Source organism: Sus scrofa, chromosome 13 (genome assembly GCF_000003025.6).
Source record: "Sus scrofa isolate TJ Tabasco breed Duroc chromosome 13, Sscrofa11.1, whole genome shotgun sequence".
Classification (NCBI taxonomy): domain Eukaryota; kingdom Metazoa; phylum Chordata; class Mammalia; order Artiodactyla; family Suidae; genus Sus; species Sus scrofa.
Genome location: NC_010455.5, coordinates 40613032 through 40634833, shown reverse-complemented (window position 1 = coordinate 40634833; position 21802 = coordinate 40613032). Strand labels below are relative to the sequence as shown.

The window sequence follows — 21802 nt, the reverse complement described above, 5'->3', positions numbered from 1 at the left end:
GGATCCGGTGCTGCCGTGAGCTGTGGTGTAGTTTGGAGACGCGGCTCGGATCCCGCGTTGCTGTGGCTCTGGTGTAGGCCGGTGGCTACAGCTCCGATTGGACCCCTAGCCTGGGAACCTCCATATGCCGTGGGAGTGGCCCTAGAAAAAGCAAAAAGACAAAAAAAATAAATAAAACAACATTCTTGGTAAAAGAAGCCAGTCTCAGAAGACCATATATTATATGATTTCATTTCTCTGAAACGTCCAGAAAAGGCAGATCTGTAGAAGCAGAAAAGCAATTAGTTCCTCGAACTGGGGAGATGGAGGAATAGTGAGCTGATAGCTAGGGGGAACAAGATTTCTCTTTTTGGTAATGAAAATGTTCTAGAAGTGAATGGTTTCATTTATCTAGGAATATATTAAAAAACTGTTAAAAGCTATTAAACTATTAAAAACTTTAGGTGGGTGAATTATATGCTCTGTGAATTGTATCTCAGTAAAGCTCTTTTAAAAATTAATAGCATTTTTAAAAAGGGGGTAAGTCAAAAAAAAACTGAAAAGAGGATGGAAATGTTAGAAGTTAGTCCAAGGGGTTCACCATCAGAGTAATAGGATTCCAAGATGAGAGTTTAAGAGAAAATAGGCCAAAATACAAGATATCCCAAAACTGAAGGCCAGATATTTTCAATTGACATAACTCATCCCCCAAAAAATGTTGGAGTAGTACTATTTGAATCTTTGAACAATATACATATATTTAATTTTATGAGTAATTTTTAAGTTAATGGATGATCTCTAAAAATTTCCAAGAACAAGCATTGGCATAATTTATGTTTTCAGAAGGCCTTAAAAGATGCCTTATGAATGTGGCATCATATCACCTGAAATGTTTTGGACAGACTTGGGAAAGTATGCTGTGGTTCAGGTTACTATGGAGTATAACAAGAATTCATTCTGAAGATGACTAGATAAAAGATAACAAAGGAACTATGGGGCAAATTGAGTGTCCCTAGCCAAGGAGGTTGGCCGCAGAAGTGATAATGGTGATAATGATGATGATGAGAGATACAGTGGTTTAAGCACTTTAAATGTACAAATTTGGTTTAATGTTCATAACAACACTAAAAGATGGATCGTACTATTATTCCAATTTTAAAGATTGGGAAACTGGACAAAGAGAAGTCAGACATTATGTGCCCAATTAACACAAATACTTAGTAGATGCAGGATTTAAATCATATCAGTAGGACTCTAGAGTTTCTACTTTTAATGACTATAGTGTACTGCCTCTCATGGGAGGATAGGGAAGAGGTAAAATTTAAAAAGAAAAGACACAAGAGATGTCATGTAATAAGAATTGAAGGATTTGATAGTGTCTTGTCTTATATTTAAGTCTTTAAGCCATTTTGAGTTTATTTTTGTGCATGGTGTGAGGGTGTGTTCTAGTTTCATTGATTTGCATGCAGCTGTCCAGTTTTCATAGCAATACGTCCTGAAAAGATTGTCTTTTCCCCATTTTATGTTCTTGCCCCCTTTGTCAAAGATTAACTGACCATAGGTGTCTGGGTTTATTTCTGGGTTCTCTATTCTGTTCCATTGGTCTGTCTGTCTGTTTTGGTACCAGTACCACACTGTCTTGATGACTGTGGCTTTGTAAAGTTGCCTGAAGTCTGGGAGAGTTGTGCCTCCTACTTGGTTTTTGTTTCTCAGGATTGCTTTGGCAATTCTGGGTCTTTTGTGGTTCCATATAAATTTTTGGATTGTTTGTTCCAGTTCTGTGAAAAATGTAGAATGGGTAATTTGCTAGGGATTGCATTGAATCTGTAGGTTGCTTTGGGTAGTATGGCCATTTTTACAATATGAATTTTTCCAACCCAGGAGCATGGAATATCTTTCCCTTTCTTTGCATCTTCTTTAATTTCCTTGATTAATGTTTTATAGTTATCAGCATATAAGTCTTTAACCTCCTTGATCAGGTGTATTCCCAGGTGTTTGATTTTTGGGGGGTGCAATTTTAAAAGGTACTGTTTTTTTGGATTCCTTTAGTAATATTTCAATGTTAGTATACAGAAACGTGACGGATTTCTGAATGTTAATCTCTCTCTCTCTCTCTCTTTTTTTTTTTTTTTTTTTTTTTTTTTTTGTCTTTTGTCTTTTGTCTTTATAGGGCCGCATCTGCGGCATATGGAGGTTCCCAAGCTAGGGGTCTAATTGGAGCTGTTGCTGCCAGCCTATGCCAGATCCAAGCCATATCTGCAACCTACACCACAGCTCACAGCTATGCCATATCCTTAACCCACTGAGTGAGGCCAGGGATTGAACCCGCAACCTCATGGTTCCTAGTCAGATTCATTTCTGCTGCACCATGACTGGAACTCCTGAATTTTAATCTTATATCCTGCTACTTTGCTGAATTTGTTGATCAGTTCAGGTATTTTTTGGGTTGAGTCCTTAGGGTTTTCTGTATATAGTATCACGTCATCTGCATACAGTGACCATTTTACCTCTTCTTTTCCAATTTGGATACCATTAATTTCTTCTGTTTGTCTGATTGCTGTGGCTAGGACTTTCATTACTATGTTGAATAAAAATGGTGAGAGTTCCAGATTTTAGTGGAAAGGCTTTCAGCCTTTCCCCATTGAGTATTGTATTTGTTGTGGGTTTGTCATAAATGGCTTTTATTATGTTAAGGTATGTTCCCTTGATACCCACTTTGGTAAGAGTTTTGATCATGAATGGATGTTGGACTTTGTCAAATGCTTTTTCTGCATCTATTGAGATATCATGTGGTTTTTGGCTTTTCTTTTGTTAATGTGGTTTATGATGTTGATTGATTCGCATATGTTGAACCATCCTTGAGAACCTGGGATGTATCCCACCTCATCGTGGTGTATGATCTTTTTTATATTTTGTTGGATTTGGTTGGCTAAAATTTTGCTGAGAATTTTTGCATCTATATTCATCAAAGATATTGGCCTATAATTTTTTGGTGGTATCTTTGTCTGGTTTTGGATTTAGGGTGATGGTGGCATCATAGAATGTCTTTGGGAGTGTTCCTTCTTCTTCAACCTTTTGAAAAAGTTTAAGGAGGATGGGTGGATATAAGTTCCTCTTTGTATGTTTGGAAGAATTCACCTGTGAAGTCATTTGGTCCTGGACTTTTATTTGTAGGGAGTGTTTTTTTTTTTTTAATTACATATTCAATGTCTTTTCGAGTGATTGGTCTGTTCATTTGGTCTATTTCTTCTTGATTCAGTTTTGGCAGGCTGTAAGTCTCTAGAAAGGTGTTCATTTATTCTAGGTTGTCAAATTTGCTGGGATACAGTTGTTCATAGTATTCTCTCATGGTTTTTTGTATTTCTGCAGTATCCATTGTGACTTATTTTTCATTTCTTATTTTGTTTATTTGGGTTTTTTTCTCTCGGTGAGTCTGGCCGGAGGTTTGTCAATTTTGCTTACCTGTGCAAGCTCTTGGTTTTATTGATTTTTCCTATTGTTTTTTGAATCTCTATTTTATTGATTTCCTCTCTTATCTTTATGATTTCCTTCCTTCTGCTGACTTGAGGTTCTGTTTGTTCTTCTTTTTCTAATTCAATTTACGTGGTGAGTTAAGTTGTCAATTTGAGATTTTTCTTCTTTTTTGAGGAAGGCCTGTATTGCTATGAACTTCTCTCTCAGCACTGCTTTTGCGACATCCCGTAGATTTTGATCAGTTTTGTCTTCATTATCATTTGTCTCCAGATATTTTTTAATTTCCTCCTTGATTTCTTCATTAACTCATTGGTTTTTTAGTAGCATGTTGTTTGGTCTCCAGGTAGTAATTTTTTTCTCATTTCTTTTCCTGTGGTTAATTTCCAGTTTCATGCCATTATGGTCAGAGAAGGTACTTGAAATAATTTCTATACTCTTAAATTTGTTGAGATTAGCTTTGTCCCCCAGTGTATGATCAATCCTTGAGAATGTTCTATGTGCACTTGAGAAGAATTCTTATTCTGATTTTTTTGGATGTAATGTCTTGAAAATGTCTATTAAGTCTAACTTTTCTATTGCGTCATTTAGGATCTCTGTTGACTTACTGATTTTCTGCCTAGAGGATCTGTCCATTGATGTGAGTGGGGTGTTAAATTCTCCTACTATGATTGTATTCCCATCAATTTCTCCTTTTATGTCTGTTAGTATTTGTTGGAGGTATCTGAGTGCTCCTATATTAGGGGCATATGTATTGATGATTGTAATATCCTCTTCTTGAATGGATCCTTTTACCATTGAATAGTGTCCTTCTTTGTCTTTCTTTATGGCCTTCATCTTAAAGTCTATTTTATCTGATATGAGGATTACACCTCCTGCTTTCCTGTCTTGTCCATTGACATGCAATATCTTTTCCCATCCCCTCACTTTCAATCTATATGTGTCCTTTGCCCTAAGGTGAGTCTCTTGTTGACAGCAGATTGAAGGTTTTTGCTTTTTTATCCAATCTGCCGCTCTGTGTCTTTTGATTGGAGCATTCAGTCCATTGACATTTAAGGTGATTATTGATAGATGTGTATTTATTGCCATTTTAAACCCTGTTTTCCAGTTGATTCTATGTTTTTCTTTTCTTCCTTTCTTTTTTTGGTTGGATGATTTCCTTTTATTTTATGCTTGTGTCCTTTTCTTTTCAGATATCGTGAATGTTATGTTTGTTTTTGATTTGTGCTTGCCCTATTTTTCAAGTATGTTAACTCCTTCTGTATCTGCTTGCTTTTGCCTGATAGTCATATTGGCTCAAAGACATCATTAAAATAAAAAAAGAATCTATATTTTCTTACTTTCCTACCCCACATTGTATGCTTTTGAAGTCTTTTTTAAAAAATCTTCATGTTTAGATCTGTATGCTGGCTTATTTAAGTGATTGCTTTCCAACTTTGGTTTCCTCCATCCTTTTTCTTCTTACTTCTTTTTTTTTTTTCAGAACATAGACAAAAAATTCTCTGACATCAACCTTATAAATGTTTTCTCAGGTCAGTCTTCCAAAGCAACAGAAGTAAAAGTAAAAATAAACCAATGGGACCTAATCAAATTGCCAAGTTTTGGCACAGCAAAGGAAACCAAAAAGAAAACAAAAAGACAACTTACAGAATGGGAGAAAATAGTTTCAAAGGATGCAACTGACAAGGGACTAACCTCTAAAATATAGAAGCAACTTATACAACTCAAGAGCAAAAAAGCCAACAACCCAATTGAAAAATGGGCAAAAGACCTGAATAGACATTTCTCCAAGGAAGAGATACAGATGGCCAACAAGCACATGAAAAAATGCTCAACACCGCTGATTATTAGAGAAATGCAAATCAAAACTACCACGAGATACCAGCTCATACCAGTCATAATGGCCATCATTAATAAGTCCACAAATAACAAGCTCTGGAGGGGCTGTGGAGAAAAGGGAACCCTCCAGCACTATTGGTGGGAATGTAAGCTGGTATAACCACTATGGAGAACAGTATGGAGGTGCCTTAGAAAACTATGCATAGAACTACCATATGACCCAGCAAACCCACTCTTGGGCATGTATCCAGACAAAACTTTCCTTGAAAAAGACACATGCACCCACATGTTCATTGCAGCTCTATTCACAATAGCCAAGACATGGAAGCAACCCAAATGTCCATCGACAGACGACTGGATTAAGAAGATGTGGTACATGTACACAATGGAATACCACTCAGCCTTCAAAAAGAACGAATTAATGCCATTTGCAGCAACATGGATGGAACTAAAGACTCTCATCCTGAGTGAAGTAAATCAGAAAGAGAAAGACAGATACCGTATGATATCACTTATACCTGGAATCTAATACATGGCGCAAAGGACCCTTTCCACAGAAGAGAAAATCATGGACGTGGAGAATAGACTTGTGGTTGCCAAGGGGGAGGGAGAGGGAGTGGGATGGATTGGGAGCTTGGGGTTAATGGTTGCTGACTATTGCCTTTGGAATGGATAAGCAGCGATATCCTGCTGTGTAGCACTGGGACCTATATCTCACTTATGACGGAGCATGATAATGTGAGAAAAACGAATGTATGCATGTATGTGTAACTGCGTCACCATACTGTACAGGAGAAAATTGACAGAACACTGTAAAACAGCTATAATGAAAAAATAAAGATCATAAAAAAAGAGCTTTTCTAAAAAAAAAAAAAGAAGAATTTAAGGATTTGGTGACTGGCTGTGTTGAGGTGTTTATATTATAATAAGTGATAATTGTCCCTTTGTCTTTTTCACTGAAAGAGGAGTCATTTTCTTCTGCAAAGATAGAGTAATCAGACATAATGTTGAGGGTTTTTTTGTCTTTTTTTAAGGCCATGCCATGGCATATGGAGGTTCCCAGGCTAGGGGTCGAATCGAATCTGTAGCTGCTGGCCTATGCCACAGCCACAGCAACACAGAATCCAAGCGGCATCTGTGACCTACAGCATAGCTCACAGCAACGCTTGATTCTTAACCCACTGAGAAAGGCCAGGAATTGAACCTGCATCATCATGGATGATAGATTCATTTCCACTGAGCCAAGATGAAAACTCCTTACTGTTGAGATTTTTATTGAAGAAAACTTTTCTGTGTGTTTGTTGTATTCGATTCTCAGGCTCAGTTTTAAAATAATGTATTAATAGAGATGTGTTGTCCTTGCCTTATGGAAACTGCTGCCATTTCACTCTATGACCTCTCAGACTCACCCAAGCTAGGAAATCCTGCCCAGTTCCTTCACTGTTCTCTGTTACACAGTGGGATATAATAGAAAGTGAGTTATTAGAATCTTAAAACAAACAATTAACCAGTTTTTCAGTTGCCTAGAGGAATGATTTGTGCTCGACAAGTATTAAAGCACACTGATTCAATTTAGGTTATTATTTTTATGGTTCCCAAAGAGATATAGACTGGAATTTTATGTATCTGCATGGCTAAATTATTGATTAGCTTATATCACTCTGCATTAAAAAAAAACAGAATGTATCTGTAGATAGATAAGAGAAGAGAGAAAAGAGCAAATGATTTATTAAGCATGAGTTTATGTTATACCTGTGACAGTTTTACAGGTCTCCTGACTCCCCAGTCTCTCAAGTTCATTGTTCTTTCTAAAACATCAGGACTGGCAAGTTTGTGTTCTGTGTTTAGAAATGCAGGAAGAATTTGGGGTTAATAGATGGAAAAATATCACCTTTGGAATGTAGAAGCAATGGGATCCTGCTGTATGGCACTGGGAACTATGCCTGGTCACTTGTGACAGAGCATGATAATGTGAGAAAAAAAGAATGTATACATGTATATGTGACTGGGTCACCTTGCTATGCAGCAGAAAACTGACAGAACACTGTAAATCAGCTATAATGGAAAAAATAAAAATCATTATAAGAAAAAAGAAATTCAGGAAGATTAGATTTAAAACTGTGATTTCATACTGAAAGCCCACTGAGGGCATAAACTGGATCACCACCTTTTGGATGTGGGGGTGGATCTCCACATTTTTGTCTCTAGCATATAACCTGATACCTCATAAATGTTTGATGAATTAATAAAGTAAGAGCAAATGAATTGTTTGTATAATTGTAGCTGAATTGTTTGTATAATTACCATTCTTTTACTGTCTCTACTCAGTAAACCCTCATTGGTTGTCAAGCAGTGTGAAGAAAATTATCCCTTCTAATGCCACAGAAAAAATTAGAAATACTGATGTCTTGCCTTAACAGGCTCATTGATCAGAAGAGGGCCCTAGAGGTCATCTAATCCAGTGTCTTAATTATACAGATAAGAAAAACACGGCTCATGGAAATGAGGCATATTGTGCTGAAGTCACAGAAGGTAGAATTCAAGGCCAGGCCTCTGACTGTCCTTTCCACAGTGATGCACAAATTTTCCTTCCTCAATAAGTGGAATTATTTGGTGTTTTTTAATAATTAACTTTATTGAGTGTTTTCCCACCTCTTCTCCTCACTTCCACGTCAGGTAAGTGCACATCGTACCCAAATCTTGTCAGTTTCCTACTCCTTCCCAGAGAAGAGTTGAACTTCCAGTACCCTTGCCTAGCAGACCATCCCAGGGCAGATAAAGAGAGTAAGATCTCACCATAGCAGAGGTACTCAGCATCCTATAGTAGATCCCACAAAAATGGGTCATGAATATCTGCGTATAAAGACTCAGAATCATTCTGATTAAAATATCTAATGTATTTTAATTATAAAATACTATTTATAATAAAATCATTTCTCAAAACCTCTAAGAACAATTTTTTAAAGCAGTAACATTTATTTACTTTTTTTAAATGATTTTTATTTTTTCCATTATAGCTGGTTTACAGTGCTCTGTCAATTTTCTGCAGTACATCAAAGAGACCAGAAACAAATATATATATGCATTCTTTTTCTCACATTATCCTCCATCATGCTCCATCGATAATAAGTGACTAGATAGAGTTCCCAGTGCTATACAGCAGGATCTCATTGCTTATCCATTCCAAAGGCAACAATCTGCACTCATTAATCCCGAATTCCCAGTCCAACCCACTCCCTCCCCCTCCCCCTTGGCAACCAAAAGTCTATTCTGCAAGTCCATGATTTTCTTTTCTGTGGAAAGGTTCATTTGTGCCATATATTAGATTCCAGGTATAAATGATATCATATGGTATTTGTCTTTCTCTTTCTGACTTACTTCACTTAGTATGAGAGACTCTAGTTCCATCCATGTTGCTGCAAATGGCATTATTTTGTTCTTTTTTTGGCTGAGTAGTATTCCATTATGGATATATACCATATCTTCTTAATCCATTCATCTATCGATGGACATTTAGGTGGTTTTATGTCTTGGCTATTGTGAATAGTGCTGCAGTGAACTCGGGGGTGCATGTGTCCTTTTCAAGGAAAGTTTTGTCCAGATATGTGCCCAAGAGTGGGACTGCTGGGTCATATGATAGTTATCTATATTTATTTTTCTGAGGTATCTCCATACTCTTTTCCATGGTGGTTGTACTGGTTTACATTCCCACCAAAAGTGCAGGGGGTTCCTTTTTCTCCACACCCTCTCCAGCATGTGTTATTTGTAGACTTATTAATGATGGCCATTCTGACTGGTGTGAGCTGGTATCTCGTGGTAGTTTTGATTTGCATTTCTCTAATAATCAGCGGTGTTGAGCATTTTTTCATGTGCTTGTTGGTCATCTGTGTATCTTCTTTGGAGAAATGTCTATTCAGGTCTTTTGCCCATTTTTCAATTGGGTTGTTGGCTTTTTTGCTGTTGAATTGTATAAGTTGTTGGTATATTTTAGAGATTAAGATTAAGCATTTGTCAATGGAATCATTTAAAACTATTTTCTCCCATTCTGTAGGTCATCTTTTTTGTTTTTTTAAGGTTTCCTTTGCTGTGCAAAAGCTTGTCAGTTTGATTAGGTCCCATTGGTTTATTTTTGCTTTGATTTCTGTTGCTTTGGGAGACTGACTTGAGAAAACTTTTATAAGGTTGATGTCAGAGAATGTTTTACCTATATTCTCTTCCAGGAGTTTGATGGTATCATGTCTTATGTTTAGGTCTTTAAGCTATGTTGAGTTTACTTTTGTGCATGGTGTGAAGGTGTATTCCAGTTTCGTTAATCTACATGCTGCTGTCCAGTTTTCAGAGCACCACTTGCTGAAAAGACTATCTTTTTCCCATTTTAAATTCTTGCCTCCTTTGTCAAAGATTAATTGACCATAGGCATGTGGGTTTATGGTTCTCTATTCTGTTCCACTGGTTTGTATGTCTGTTTGGGTACCAGTACCACACTGTCTTGATTACTGTGGCTCAGTAATGTTGCCTGAAGTCTGGGAGAGTTATGCCTTCTGATTGGTTTTTGTTCCTCAGGATTGATTTGGCAATTCTGGGTCTTTTATGGTTCCATATAAATTGTTGGATTGTTCATTCTAGTTCTGTGAAAAATGTCATGGGTAAATTGATGGGGATTGAATTGAATCCGTAGATTGCTTTGGGTAGTTTGGCTATTTTTATGATATTAAGTTTTGCAACCCAGGAGCATGGAATATCTTTCCTTTTCTTTGCATATTCTTTACTCTCCTTGATGAATGTTTTATAGTTCTCAGCATATAAGTCTTGGTCAGGCTTATTCCTAGGTATTTCATTTTGGGGGCTGAAATTTTAAAAAGTATTGTATTTTTCTATTCCTTTTCTAATATTTCATTGTTAGTATACAGAAATGTGACTGATTTCTGAATGTTAATCTTATATCCTGCTACTTTGCTGAATTTGTTGATCAGTTTGAATACTTTTTGTGTAGAGTCCTTAGGGTTTTCTATATATAGCATTGTCATCCTCATAGAGTGACAATTTTACCTCTTCTCTTTTATTTCTTTGGTTTGTCTGATTGCTGTGGCTAGGCCCTTCAATACTATGTTGAATAAAAGTGGTGAGAGTGGGCATCCTTGTCTTAAGAATAGCAATTTCATTTACAGTATCACCCAAATAGTTAAATAGCTAGGAATCAATTCAATCAAAGACGTAAAGACTTGTACACTGAAAACTATAAAACATTGGTTTGGTTTGGTTTGGTTGTCTTTTGTCTTTTTAGGGCTGCACCAGCGGCATATGGAGGTTCCTAGGCTAGGGGTTTCATCGGAGCTGTAGCCTCCAGCCTACAGCCACAGCAGTGCCATATCCGAGCCGTGTCTGCAACCTACACCACAGCTCATGGCAATGCTGGATCCTTAACCCACCAAGCGAGATCAGGGACCAAATCTGCAACCTCGTGGTTCCTGGTCAAATTCGTTTCCACTGTGCCAAGATGGGAACTCCTAAAACATAGTTAAATTAAAGAAAACCTAAATAAATGGAAAGACATTCCTCACTCATTGATTGGAATAAATGATACTTCCAAGATTTTCAGAGAATCAAGAGATTAAATTCAGTCTCTCAAAATTTCAGTAGCCTTTTTTGCAGAAATGGAAAAGCCAGTTTTCAGATTTATTTGGAAATGCAAAAGGACCTTAAATATCTAAAAATTCTTGGAGTTCCCGTCGTGGCGCAGTGGTTAACAAATCTGACTAGGAACCATGAGGTTGTGGGTGCGGTCCCTGCCCTTGCTCAGTGGGTTAAGGGTCCGGCGTTGCCATGAGCTGTGGTGTAGGTCGCAGATGCGGCTCGGATCCCTCGTTGCTGTGGGTCTGGCGTAGGCCGGTGGCTACAGCTCCGATTGGACCCCTAGCCTGGGAACCTCCATATGCCGCAAGAGCGGCCCAAGAAATAGCAAAAAGACAAAAATAATAATAATAGTAATAATAATAAATAAAAATAAAAATTCTTGAAACAGAAGAACAAAAGTTGAAGATTTCACACTTCTCAACTTCAGAACTTAGCTCAAAGTTACAAAAATCAAAAGGCTTGGCTGTTAGGACAGGAATAGAAACCAATGGAACAGGGTTGAGTCCAGAACTAAAGCGTTTGATTTTTGACAAGAATACCAAGAGCATTTAGTGGGCAGAGAATAGTTTCTTCAATAAATGGTTCTGGAGCAGTTACATATCCATGAACAAAAGAGTGAAGTGGAACCTTACACAATATACAAAAATTCACTCAAAATGGATCAATGAAACAAAGAGGTAAAATCATTGAACTCAGGAAAAAATAGAGATAAATTCTCATGATCTTGGATTTGGCAGTGGATTCTTAGATATGATACCAAAAGCATAGAAACAAAATTTTTCACATAGATAAATTAGACTTTATCAAAATTAAAAACTTTGTGTATGAAATGATATTATCAAAAAAGTGAAAAGATAGCCAACACAGAATGGGAGAAAATATTTATAAATCATATATCTGATAGGATATACATCTGGTTCTTCAATGAAGAGAGTATATATATATATATATATCTCCTTATGTATTCTACTATCTGGAGTATATAAAGGACTTTTATAATGCAACAACAAAACAGTAAATAACCCAATTTTTTTAAATCATCAAGAGACTAAGGAGTTCCCTTCGTGGTTCAGTGGTTAACGAATCCAACTAGGAACCAGGAGGTTTCAGTTCGATCCCTGACCTTGCTCAGTGTGTTAAGGATCCGGCATTGCCGTGAGCTATGGTGTAGATGCAGACACAGCTTGGATCCCGCCTTGCTGTGGCTCTGGTGTAGGCTGATGGCTATGGCTCCGATTAGACCCCTAGCCTGGGAACCTCCATATGCTGCGGGAACAGCCCAAGAAATGGCAAAAAAAGACAAAAAAAAAAAAAAAAAAAAAGACTAAAGTATATCTCCAAAGAAGATAATACAAATGTCAGTCAGCAAACAAGATGCTAAGCATCATTAGTCTTTAGGGAAATGCAAATTAAAACTGCAATAAGATACCACTTTATAGTCACTAGATTGGCTATAATTTTTAATGGAAAAATAAGTGTTAGCAAATATGGAGAGAAATTGGAACCTTCTTACATTGCTAATAGGAATGCAAAATTGCTCTCCTACTGTGGAAAACATTTTGGCAGTTCCTTAAAAAGTTAAACATAGAATTACCATATGACCCTGTAATTGCACTCCTAAGTATAAACTCCCAAAACGGAAAATGGATATATGAACATGCATGTTTATAACAGCATTATCCACAATAGCCACAATGTGGAAATAGCCCACATGTTCGTTAGTGATGAATGAATAAACAAAATTCAGTAATTACTTTTCACAGGTCACATATTGTAGGATTCCATTTATATGAAACACCCAGAATAGATTATTCCATAGAGACAGTATGTAGATTTGTGGCTGCCAGGGATGGGAGACCAGAGATACTGTTTAATGGGTTACTACCTTGTGAATGTACTAAATGCCAGTAATCCTTTACTTCAAAATGCTTAAATTTATGTTGAAATGAATTTCTCCTCCATAATTTTTTTAAAAAGCTCCAATGCATGTTTATTCAGGTTAGCCAAGTTTTTGTTGTAATCTCCATAAATATCAAAACATCTTATTACTAAGAACAAAATAAAACAAAACATACTAAGATGTTGGTTTTGTCATCATTGTAATGAAATAATTTACACAAGTATTAGTCTATTATTAATAATAAACACTTAGGTAACATTTGCTTTGTACCAGGTACTATTCTTAGCTTCTTATATATATTAACTCATTTAATCATCATGATAATCCTATAAGGAAAGTGCTAAATTTTTTTGAAAGCACTCTTTGTATATCAGTGTTTCATAGATAAGGAGATGAGGGCACAATGGGGTAAATTACAGTGCCAAGGTCACACAGACAATAAGTGGTAGAGCCAGAATGTGAACCCAGTATGCTTTGCTCTAGAACCTATGTTTTTAACCACTATGATACACTGCTTAAAATCTTTGATAATTAAGGAATAAATTCTAGAAAGCAGGGATTTGAATCCATGCCAGGCCTAGAGAAAATCCAGTAGTTTTATGCTAAGTGAATAAATGAATAAACAAAAAAATGAACCAACTTTGTACCAGTATTGTTAATGATTAAATGTGTTCCCCTAAAATTTTTATGTTGAAACCTAATCCCTAGGAGTTCCCATCGTGTCTCAGTGGAACCGAATCTGACTAGCATCCATGAGGATACAGGTTCGATCCCTGGCCTCACTCAGCAGCATGAGGATCTGGCATTGCCGTGAGCTGTGGTGTAGGTCAGAGACGCAGCTCAGATCCTGTGTCGCTGTGGCTGTGGTGTAAATCAGCAGCTACAGCTCCAATTCTACCCTTAGCCTGGGAACCTCCATGTGACATGGGTGCAGCCCTAAAATGACAAAAATATAAAGTAAAACTAAAATTTTTTTAAAAAAGAAACTTAATTCCTAATATGATGGTATTTGGAGGTGGAACCTTTGAGAAGTGATCACATTATGAGGGCAGAGCCCTTATTCATTTAAGTGCCCTAAAAGAAACCCCAGAACGCTCCCTCTCCCATTCCATCATGTGAGGTTGTAGCAAGAAGACAGCCATCTATGAACCAGGAATAAGACCCTCATCAGACCTCATGTTTGCCAGTGCCTTGATCTAGGGGTTCTCAGCCCCTAGAACTATGAGAAATAAATTTGTTTTTTATAAGCTACTCAGTCCACAGTATTATTATAGCAGCCCATCAAAAGGAAATATTTTGGCATTTAGAAACTTTTGTGTTTTCTGCTTGGCTCTCACTGGTGTTTCAGAGAGGTGAGATTTGATATAAATAAGGCTCTGTGCTAGGCACTGCAAATAAGATGAATATAGGTGAGTCCATTAATGAAGTATTAGTTAATGAAAAATTAGTACATATTTAAACTACAGTGAATTATGAGAAGCCTTAAGTAGAAACAGATCCATAAATTTCACTATTTCATGAGGCATTTCCCCCCAATAAAATAGGGATGATTTTTTAATGTATAAAGTGCTTATATATAGAATTTAAATTAATGAATTAATTTTCAAAGCTAGTTAAGGTCCTCATCAAGGGTTTTAAACACCTACAGAGTGGTTCATTTTATGATGGCTCTTTGGCCAAAGAAAGGAGAACAGGGTTACAAAGTTGCTCCAGTGTTGTAATAATAATGCTAACTCATACAGGGACCAAAGACATCAACCCCCCCCCCCACCATCTGGTTGTGTTTGGATGCTACATGAGCAAATCTGTCAGCTTTCTCATAGCCTTCTCCTTCTTGTACCATTTTGCCATTCTGCACTAACCATTCCAGCCAACTGTATTCTTTCAGATGTATTAGCAAAAGCAGTTTAAATTCTACTGTATCATTTTTCAGATGTTAATCAAACAGTCTGCATGTTTCCATACATGGTCCCTTCCCAAAGATAGGACTTGTTTGAAAGGACAATGCAGAAAGGCCCTAGTCCCTTAGTATCTGATTGCCAGCTTGATTTGTTATTTTCTCGCCATCTGGGGAGAAAAATGTGATATCCAAGTAAAATGTACATAGAGTACTTTTCAGGATATAGATGAACAAAACCACCAAAGAAGAAAAATGGAAGACTGGGCAGCTGCCTTTAATCAAGGTTGGCCCTTATTAAGGGCCTTTGGTGCATGACCATTTATTAGGCAGCCCCTCTGAACCAGGTGTTATACTAGATATATCATTAGGATTTTCCCATTATAGCAACGCCCTAGCAAAACTGTCTTTCAGTTCCTAGATACACCAAAGTCTTTCTGCCTTCAGAGTCTTAAAAGCTGTTTCCTCTACCTGAATATTCCCACCCCGTTTCACCAGGCCACTTTCTACTTATCCTTTATGACTCAGCTTATATGTCTCTTGATCAGAAAAGGCTTTCCCTAACACCCTGTAATGTTGGATTCCCACATTTTTCTTAACACCTTGAACTTTTCTTTCAGAACACTTAACACCATTATAATTAAATAGTTATTTATGATATAACTTGTTTCATATTTTCTGCTAGGTATAATCTTCAGTAAGGCCAGCAGAGAGTCACTCTGGCTTACCACTGGATTTCCCCCCACCCCTGGATGAGTGCCTGGCACACAGTAGAGGCTCAATAAATAAAGAAGTAAATGAATGAAGGCAGACAGACCATGCCCTCAAATACTCACAGTTTAGCACTATTTAATTTTTACATGGGATCTCTGCTGTTTTCAGAATTAATCCTTATTTTTAAATTAAGCTGTAAATGATATAAAAATAAAATAATAACCTGGTTATTGGACATGGAGAAGGGGAGCAGTTAGTGAGGAGATGAATGATGGGGAGATGAGTTAACTTCTATTTAGGTCCATCAGAACATCCAACTACTAGGTTTAAAGCTCCTTCATAGTTTTGGTTCATTAAAATGAGACTAAAGCCCCTTTCTTCTTTCTCAAACATGAGACTTTTTCTACAAAGTATCAAAAAGTTTGACAGTCAGTAGTTGTTTAATGATTAGGCTCAGTTTTAAAATAATAAACCAGTAGTTTTTTTCTTGGATTTCTCCTTTTATTGCAGGTTTTATATTGCCCATAGTTTTCCTCTGTTAATAATCCAAGGGGTAGAGAGACAGTTGTGAGAGCAAAGAGAGAGTGAATATAGAGAAAGGAAAAATGATGCAGAGGGGATTAGAGCCTTTTAATGTGAAATCTGATTCTCATGACAGCCACATTCCTGCAAGATTCAGATTGGAACTTTGTTGTAGTCTCTGCCTTGTTCTGTCTTCCATAAAAGCTAATGGAGTTTTGCTAGAATATGCTGTATATACCTTGTTAGTTGGAAACTCAGCTTTTCTTTTGGATACACTCCAAATTTGTATGACATCCTGTACCATCCACACAAACCCTATAAGCTAAAGTTCCATGATTTCTTCTTATAGGGTTCAGAGTACAGCATTTTATTTCAGGTTCTTATTAGCCTACAGAATTTTCTTCCTCTATTAAAATAAAATCTTAGTTTTTCAATATTAGCATTGGTATGGAAATTATCTTTTTCTACCTTAGGTAAGTCTGGAATGACATGTCACATATGTATCTAGATTTATTTAGTTAACTTATTTTCCAAATGTTTTCTATTTTGAGAATCCATTTACTCAGTTACTTTTCATTGATTTTTTAAATGTCGATGACAAGTAAGAAATGAACAGACAACGAACACCTAAAAACTAAGATTTGTAAACCCAATGGCATTTGTAATGACTGGAGCATTAGGACATTAGAAACCATTACATTGCTGATGAGTATTTAAGTTTTTAGTTAAATGATTCATTTTCCTTTTCACAATTAGGACATTAAGATCTAATTAGAGAACTGCAATGGCTTCGATGCTCTAAAACGTAACATCATTTGCTTTATAAACATAGTTAGAGTTTTTACTTACTTAAGGATTTTTTTGAATTTTTCTTACCGCTCACATTCACATATACACACTCCAATTATTTTCTACTAGATTCTAAAAAGAGAAATTTTTTCCTAATAAAAATTAAACATAAATAATTATAAAGAAATTAAAAACTATATTTACGCTAACCACAAAAAATTATTTTACGTATTGGTATATTTCCTTCTAATCCTTTTGTCATTCGTACATTTCATTTATTGATTTTCTACAATTGAGATAGAGTTTTGGATATATTACTTTCATTTAACTTCTTATTTTGAGACTTCTCTATATCATTAAGCCTTCTTCATAGATACAGTTTCTTGTGACTCTTCTGGAAATTCAAGTTGTTTATTTTTTCAGAAAACATTAACACTTATGTAGATCTTTATTTGAGCTTCTGACTTTTTACTTTAGAAGAGATTCATAAAGTGAAATTACTGAGTAAAATGTGGATGTTTTTAAGGCTTTTGATGCACATAGTAAAATTGTTTTTTGTAGTGCTAATAGTAACTTAATTCCTATTTGCTACACATGACAAGGCCTAATATATTTGCCACAAAATAGGTCATAAAATAGCTTTTTAAAATTCTCTAATAGTAAAATGGGTTAAGAATGAAAACAGAAAATTTACTATAATGATAATTTAAATATCCATATAAAATATTTAAAAAATGTCAAATCTCATTAGAAATACAAATTATAATAATAAAAATACTATTTTAATTACAACTATTTTTTTATTTAAAAATATTTAAAGGTAAGATGTTAACATTAGGGAAAGCTTGGTAAAAGGTATATCTATACTATGTAACTTTTCTGTAAGTCTAAAATTATTTCAGAATTAAAAAATTGAATCATACAGTGCCTCTAGGTGCTTATTCAATAATGTCATTGTAGTTAGTGATCTTGTATAAATGAGCCAGTGTACTCACAGACATCTTCACTGGAACATATCTAGCTAGTTCTTTCAAGTTCACTCCAGTATTAAAAATATATATAAAATATTTTCAATCAGTGGTTTTATTTATTACAGAAGTCTCTGAATGTGTTCCATATGTTAAATACATTATCTCACTTAATCCTTTCTATGGTCCTAGAAAGTAAATAGTAAAGTTATCATGCTCAATTTACAGATGAGAAAACCAAGGCTGTAAGGTTGAGTAACTCATGCAAAGTCATACTCTAAAATGTTTTACTTTAATTGGTTGCATTTATAAGATAGATCCATTTGACAGAAATGGCTCACATTTTGGGCATGAATGTATGTCTTTATTTCCAGCTGGATATGATGTTCCCTTTACAACAGATGAACCTACAGACATTATTCCACGAAGCTGCCAACTAACAACAGATGTTCCACAAGTCACACAGCTGCTTAACATGACTAAACTCCGCCAAACTGAAATAAAATTTGGAGGTCATCTGCTAAATTCAGCAGAATCAGGTATGCACTCAAGTACCTAGATTATAAGCATATTTATTTGTAAAACCAAAGCGGAGCAGGGTTGGGGGGGTGCTGGAAGAACCTTGTGATTGTGATAATTATAGCTTATGTTTCAGTATTATGTCACTTTAACATCAACTTATGTCAGTGATAAATAATTATTTTAAATATCCATTTTAGCAACTAAAATATCTCCTGGATTTTCACATGATGTTACAACAGCCTTGGTTATTCTTCTCCTTTTCGTATATCCTTCCAAACCCTGCCAGTTATACCTCCCAAACATCTCTCACATCTAATCCTATTGCTACTTTGATTGCTTGGGTGCCCCCTGTCACTCAACTCACCCTCCCAGTAAATCTCCACATTGCTGTCCGATTTCTCTTTCTGATAATAGAAATAGAAATTTGATCTTGTCACTCTAATTGAACACTTTTAATGCCTTTCCCACTATCTTAGAAGAAAAAATGGAAAAACCCTTGGGAACTCACACAAAGCCAACCTCTCCTCTTCCAAAATACTCCACAGTTTCATCTCCAGAACCTTTCTCTTATCCCCCATGTGTTAATTTCTGACCACTCTCTGGGCTTTCATATGCTCGTATTTGGGGATTGCTGTTTTGTTGACCCAAAATGGGTTCTTTGCCTTTCTGCCAGGAAATACTCCCACTTTATCTTTCTGGTTTTTTTGTTTGTTTGTTTGTTTGTTTTGCTATTTCTTTGGGCCGCTCCCACGGCATATGGAGGTTCCCAGGCTAGGGGTCTAATCGGAGCTGTAGCCACCGGCCTACACCAGAGGCACAGCAACGCGGGATCCGAGCCGCGTCTGCAACCTACACCACAGCTCACGGCAACGCCGGATCGTTAACCCACTGAGCAAGGGCAGGGATCAAACCCGTAACCTCATGGTTCCTAGTCGGATTCGTTAACCACTGCGCCACGACGGAACTCCTGTTCTTGTCTTTCTATTACATTTTTCCTTTTTTTATTTTTTTCAGGGCTTTTTAATTAATGTCTGCATTTCCCAGTAAAATGTGATTTCCTCCAAAAAGGACACTATATCTCATTTTTCTATATCCCTAGCATCTAACACAGTGCTTGCCATATGTTAATTAGGCCAAGCTGCAAACTCACATTACCACAGAGGTCAGTCAGATAACATAAATGAATAAAGTAGACTGAATGCCTGGATATTTGACCTGTAGAAACATGTTCTGCTTCAACAGTGAACCCTATTAGGAGTGGAGGTAGACCATTAGGGAGCAGGAATGAGATCATGCTTCATAGAAATTATTCTCTACTATTGAAACAGTAGTATTAACAACTATGCAAATGGTACAGTAAGTGGCAGTTAGCATTCAGCCTCTGTGAGAGAGCTGTAGGGAGTGGTGAGGACTGCAGCAAACTAGATTCTCATTCTCATTCTGGGTCTAGAATGGGCAACTGCAGTTCCGTTCCAGTCGTGTCGTCTTGTAAGAACTCAGGCCTAATAACACCAGATCTCCCATTTTTTTCAAGAGGATCTCTATATCCCAATGCTTATGAGAAGTCTCCCCATTTTAAAATACTGTCTAAATTCTAAAATTTTTTGAAAACACTCTGTGGGCCAAACCCAACATGCTAGGGCTGCCAGTTTTATACCTCTGTAATATACCCATAGCTATTGATCAGATAAATGAATAGTATTTATGAATCAAGAAACCTGTTATTAAGTTGAGTGGTTCTCCACATCCTGTATGTTAGAATCACTTGTGACATTTGAAAAATAAATGATATTTAAAAAATTTTCTTTTGGCATTCCCGTTGTAGCCCAGCAGAAATGAATCCAACTAGTATTCATGGGGATGCAGGCTCGATCCCTGGCCTCACTCAGTGGGTCAGGGATCCAGCATTGCTGTAAGCTGTGGTGTAGGTACACACATGTGGCTCAGATCCCATGTTATTACTGTGGCTGTGTGTAGGTCAGTGGCTGTAGCTCCGATTCAACCCCTAGTCTGGGAATTTTCGTATGCTGCAAGTGCGGCCCTGAAAAGAAAAAGGAAAAAAAAAAAAAAAGGAAAAAGAAAAAAAAAATTTTTTCCCTTATGTCTATGCTTCACCCCCAGAAATTCTGATTTAATTGTCCTAGGATGGATTTTTTTTTTTTTACTTCTCCAGCCATGCATCCAGGGTTGAGAACTCTGAATGAGTAACTGGATTACTTATCACCACAAAGGTCCTGTGGTTCCAATGACACCCATAAACACTGAAGTAATTCAGAGGAAGGTGAAGTCAAGTGGTTCTTGGAAGTATTCAGTAAATACTTGTATATAATAAATAAATGAAAGATTAGATGGACATGTAGATGGTGCAGAAGACTGAGCAAAGACAAAGAGGAGCAAATGCAAGGCTGAGTTTCCTGAGGGACTAATAAGAGGAATGGCCTTAATATGAAGGATGGCTGTGTTAAAAGACCATGAGAAAGGTGTGCCTCATATTTCTAAAATAGAGGAATGATAACTTCTTTTGAGGAGGTTGAACTTGACTTCAGGATTCAAAATAAATTTTTAGTCAAGTGAGACCAGAGATTAAGGATTATAGCTAAAATATCTTTGAAGCAATCTAGGCATAAAATGACAAGTAGATGTGAAAATGAAAAGTGTTGACCCTGAGAGAAAGCTCAGGGGAGAAACTGGCAGGATTTGTTGGTTCTTAGATAATAGATGGGGAAGAGAGAGTGGTCAAAGTAGAAACAGGAGAAAGATAACCATGATGAGATGAATGAGAACCAAAAATAGATTCACTTTTACTCTCTGTGTTTATCCAGTATCCATTTATTCTTGGAGTATTGTATTCTACATGTAAATCCTCATCAGCATTACCTGTCTTAAATTGTAAACTAGAGAATTGGGACCATTTTCCAAATTTTTCGGTGTAAACCAGAGAATTTTTTGTAAATAAGCACTACATTTTTAAACTCCTTATTATAAAATTTCCAAACTTGGAGAAAAATAGAAAACATAAGGAAACTTTTATACTCTTATGTCCCTATCACCTGCTTCTATAGTTGCCAAGTTTAGACAAGAATTTATGATAGTAATGAGGACACAGATACTGAGAAATTGCATATTTATTATATATATTGTCTGTAGATAGAAGGGGAGAGAAAGAGAATATGTACAATCTGTGTTCACTACAGAACCTTTGGAAAATATGTAAAAGAATGAAAAAATTCTCACTCCCTGGATAGCCATTGTAAACACCTCAGGTCATAATTCTGTCTTAATTGAAGATTCTCCACAGAATAAAATGAGTAAAAGTATTTTCAATAACCAAACATTGTATCTATTTCTAATAGGCTGTGATAGTTTAGTCATAAATGACTAAGCTGTGGAGCCTGTCAGATAATTCCTTGAAGTTGTTTTTTTCTTCTCTTTGGCATAAAGGTTTAAGAATTGTGTCTTTAAATCAAAATGCAAGTCTATATCCAGATATTTTAAGTGTCTTTCTTTCTAATTTAAAGTTCAAGGACACTTGTAACACCAGAGAGTAAAGAGAAATATGAATAAATA

At 36.3% G+C, this 21802-nt stretch overlaps 1 protein-coding gene across 16 annotated transcripts in view; it reads left to right on the top strand.

Annotated features, from left to right (window-relative positions):
- C13H3orf67 (chromosome 13 C3orf67 homolog) overlaps nt 1-21802 on the top strand; it is a 282335-nt gene that overhangs the window by 133789 nt on the left and 126744 nt on the right. For 15 of the 16 annotated variants that reach the window (XR_002337601.1, XM_021069115.1, XM_021069106.1 and 12 more), the window contains one exon: nt 18088-18252. Coding sequence is in view for 15 of the 16 variants with exons in the window: in XM_021069115.1 (XP_020924774.1) it covers nt 18088-18252 (165 nt within the window). In the remaining variant the exon portion in view is untranslated. Of the gene's footprint in view, nt 1-6434; nt 7966-18087; nt 18253-21802 lie in introns of those variants that run through there. The other variant, XM_021069120.1, reaches the window with a different exon arrangement.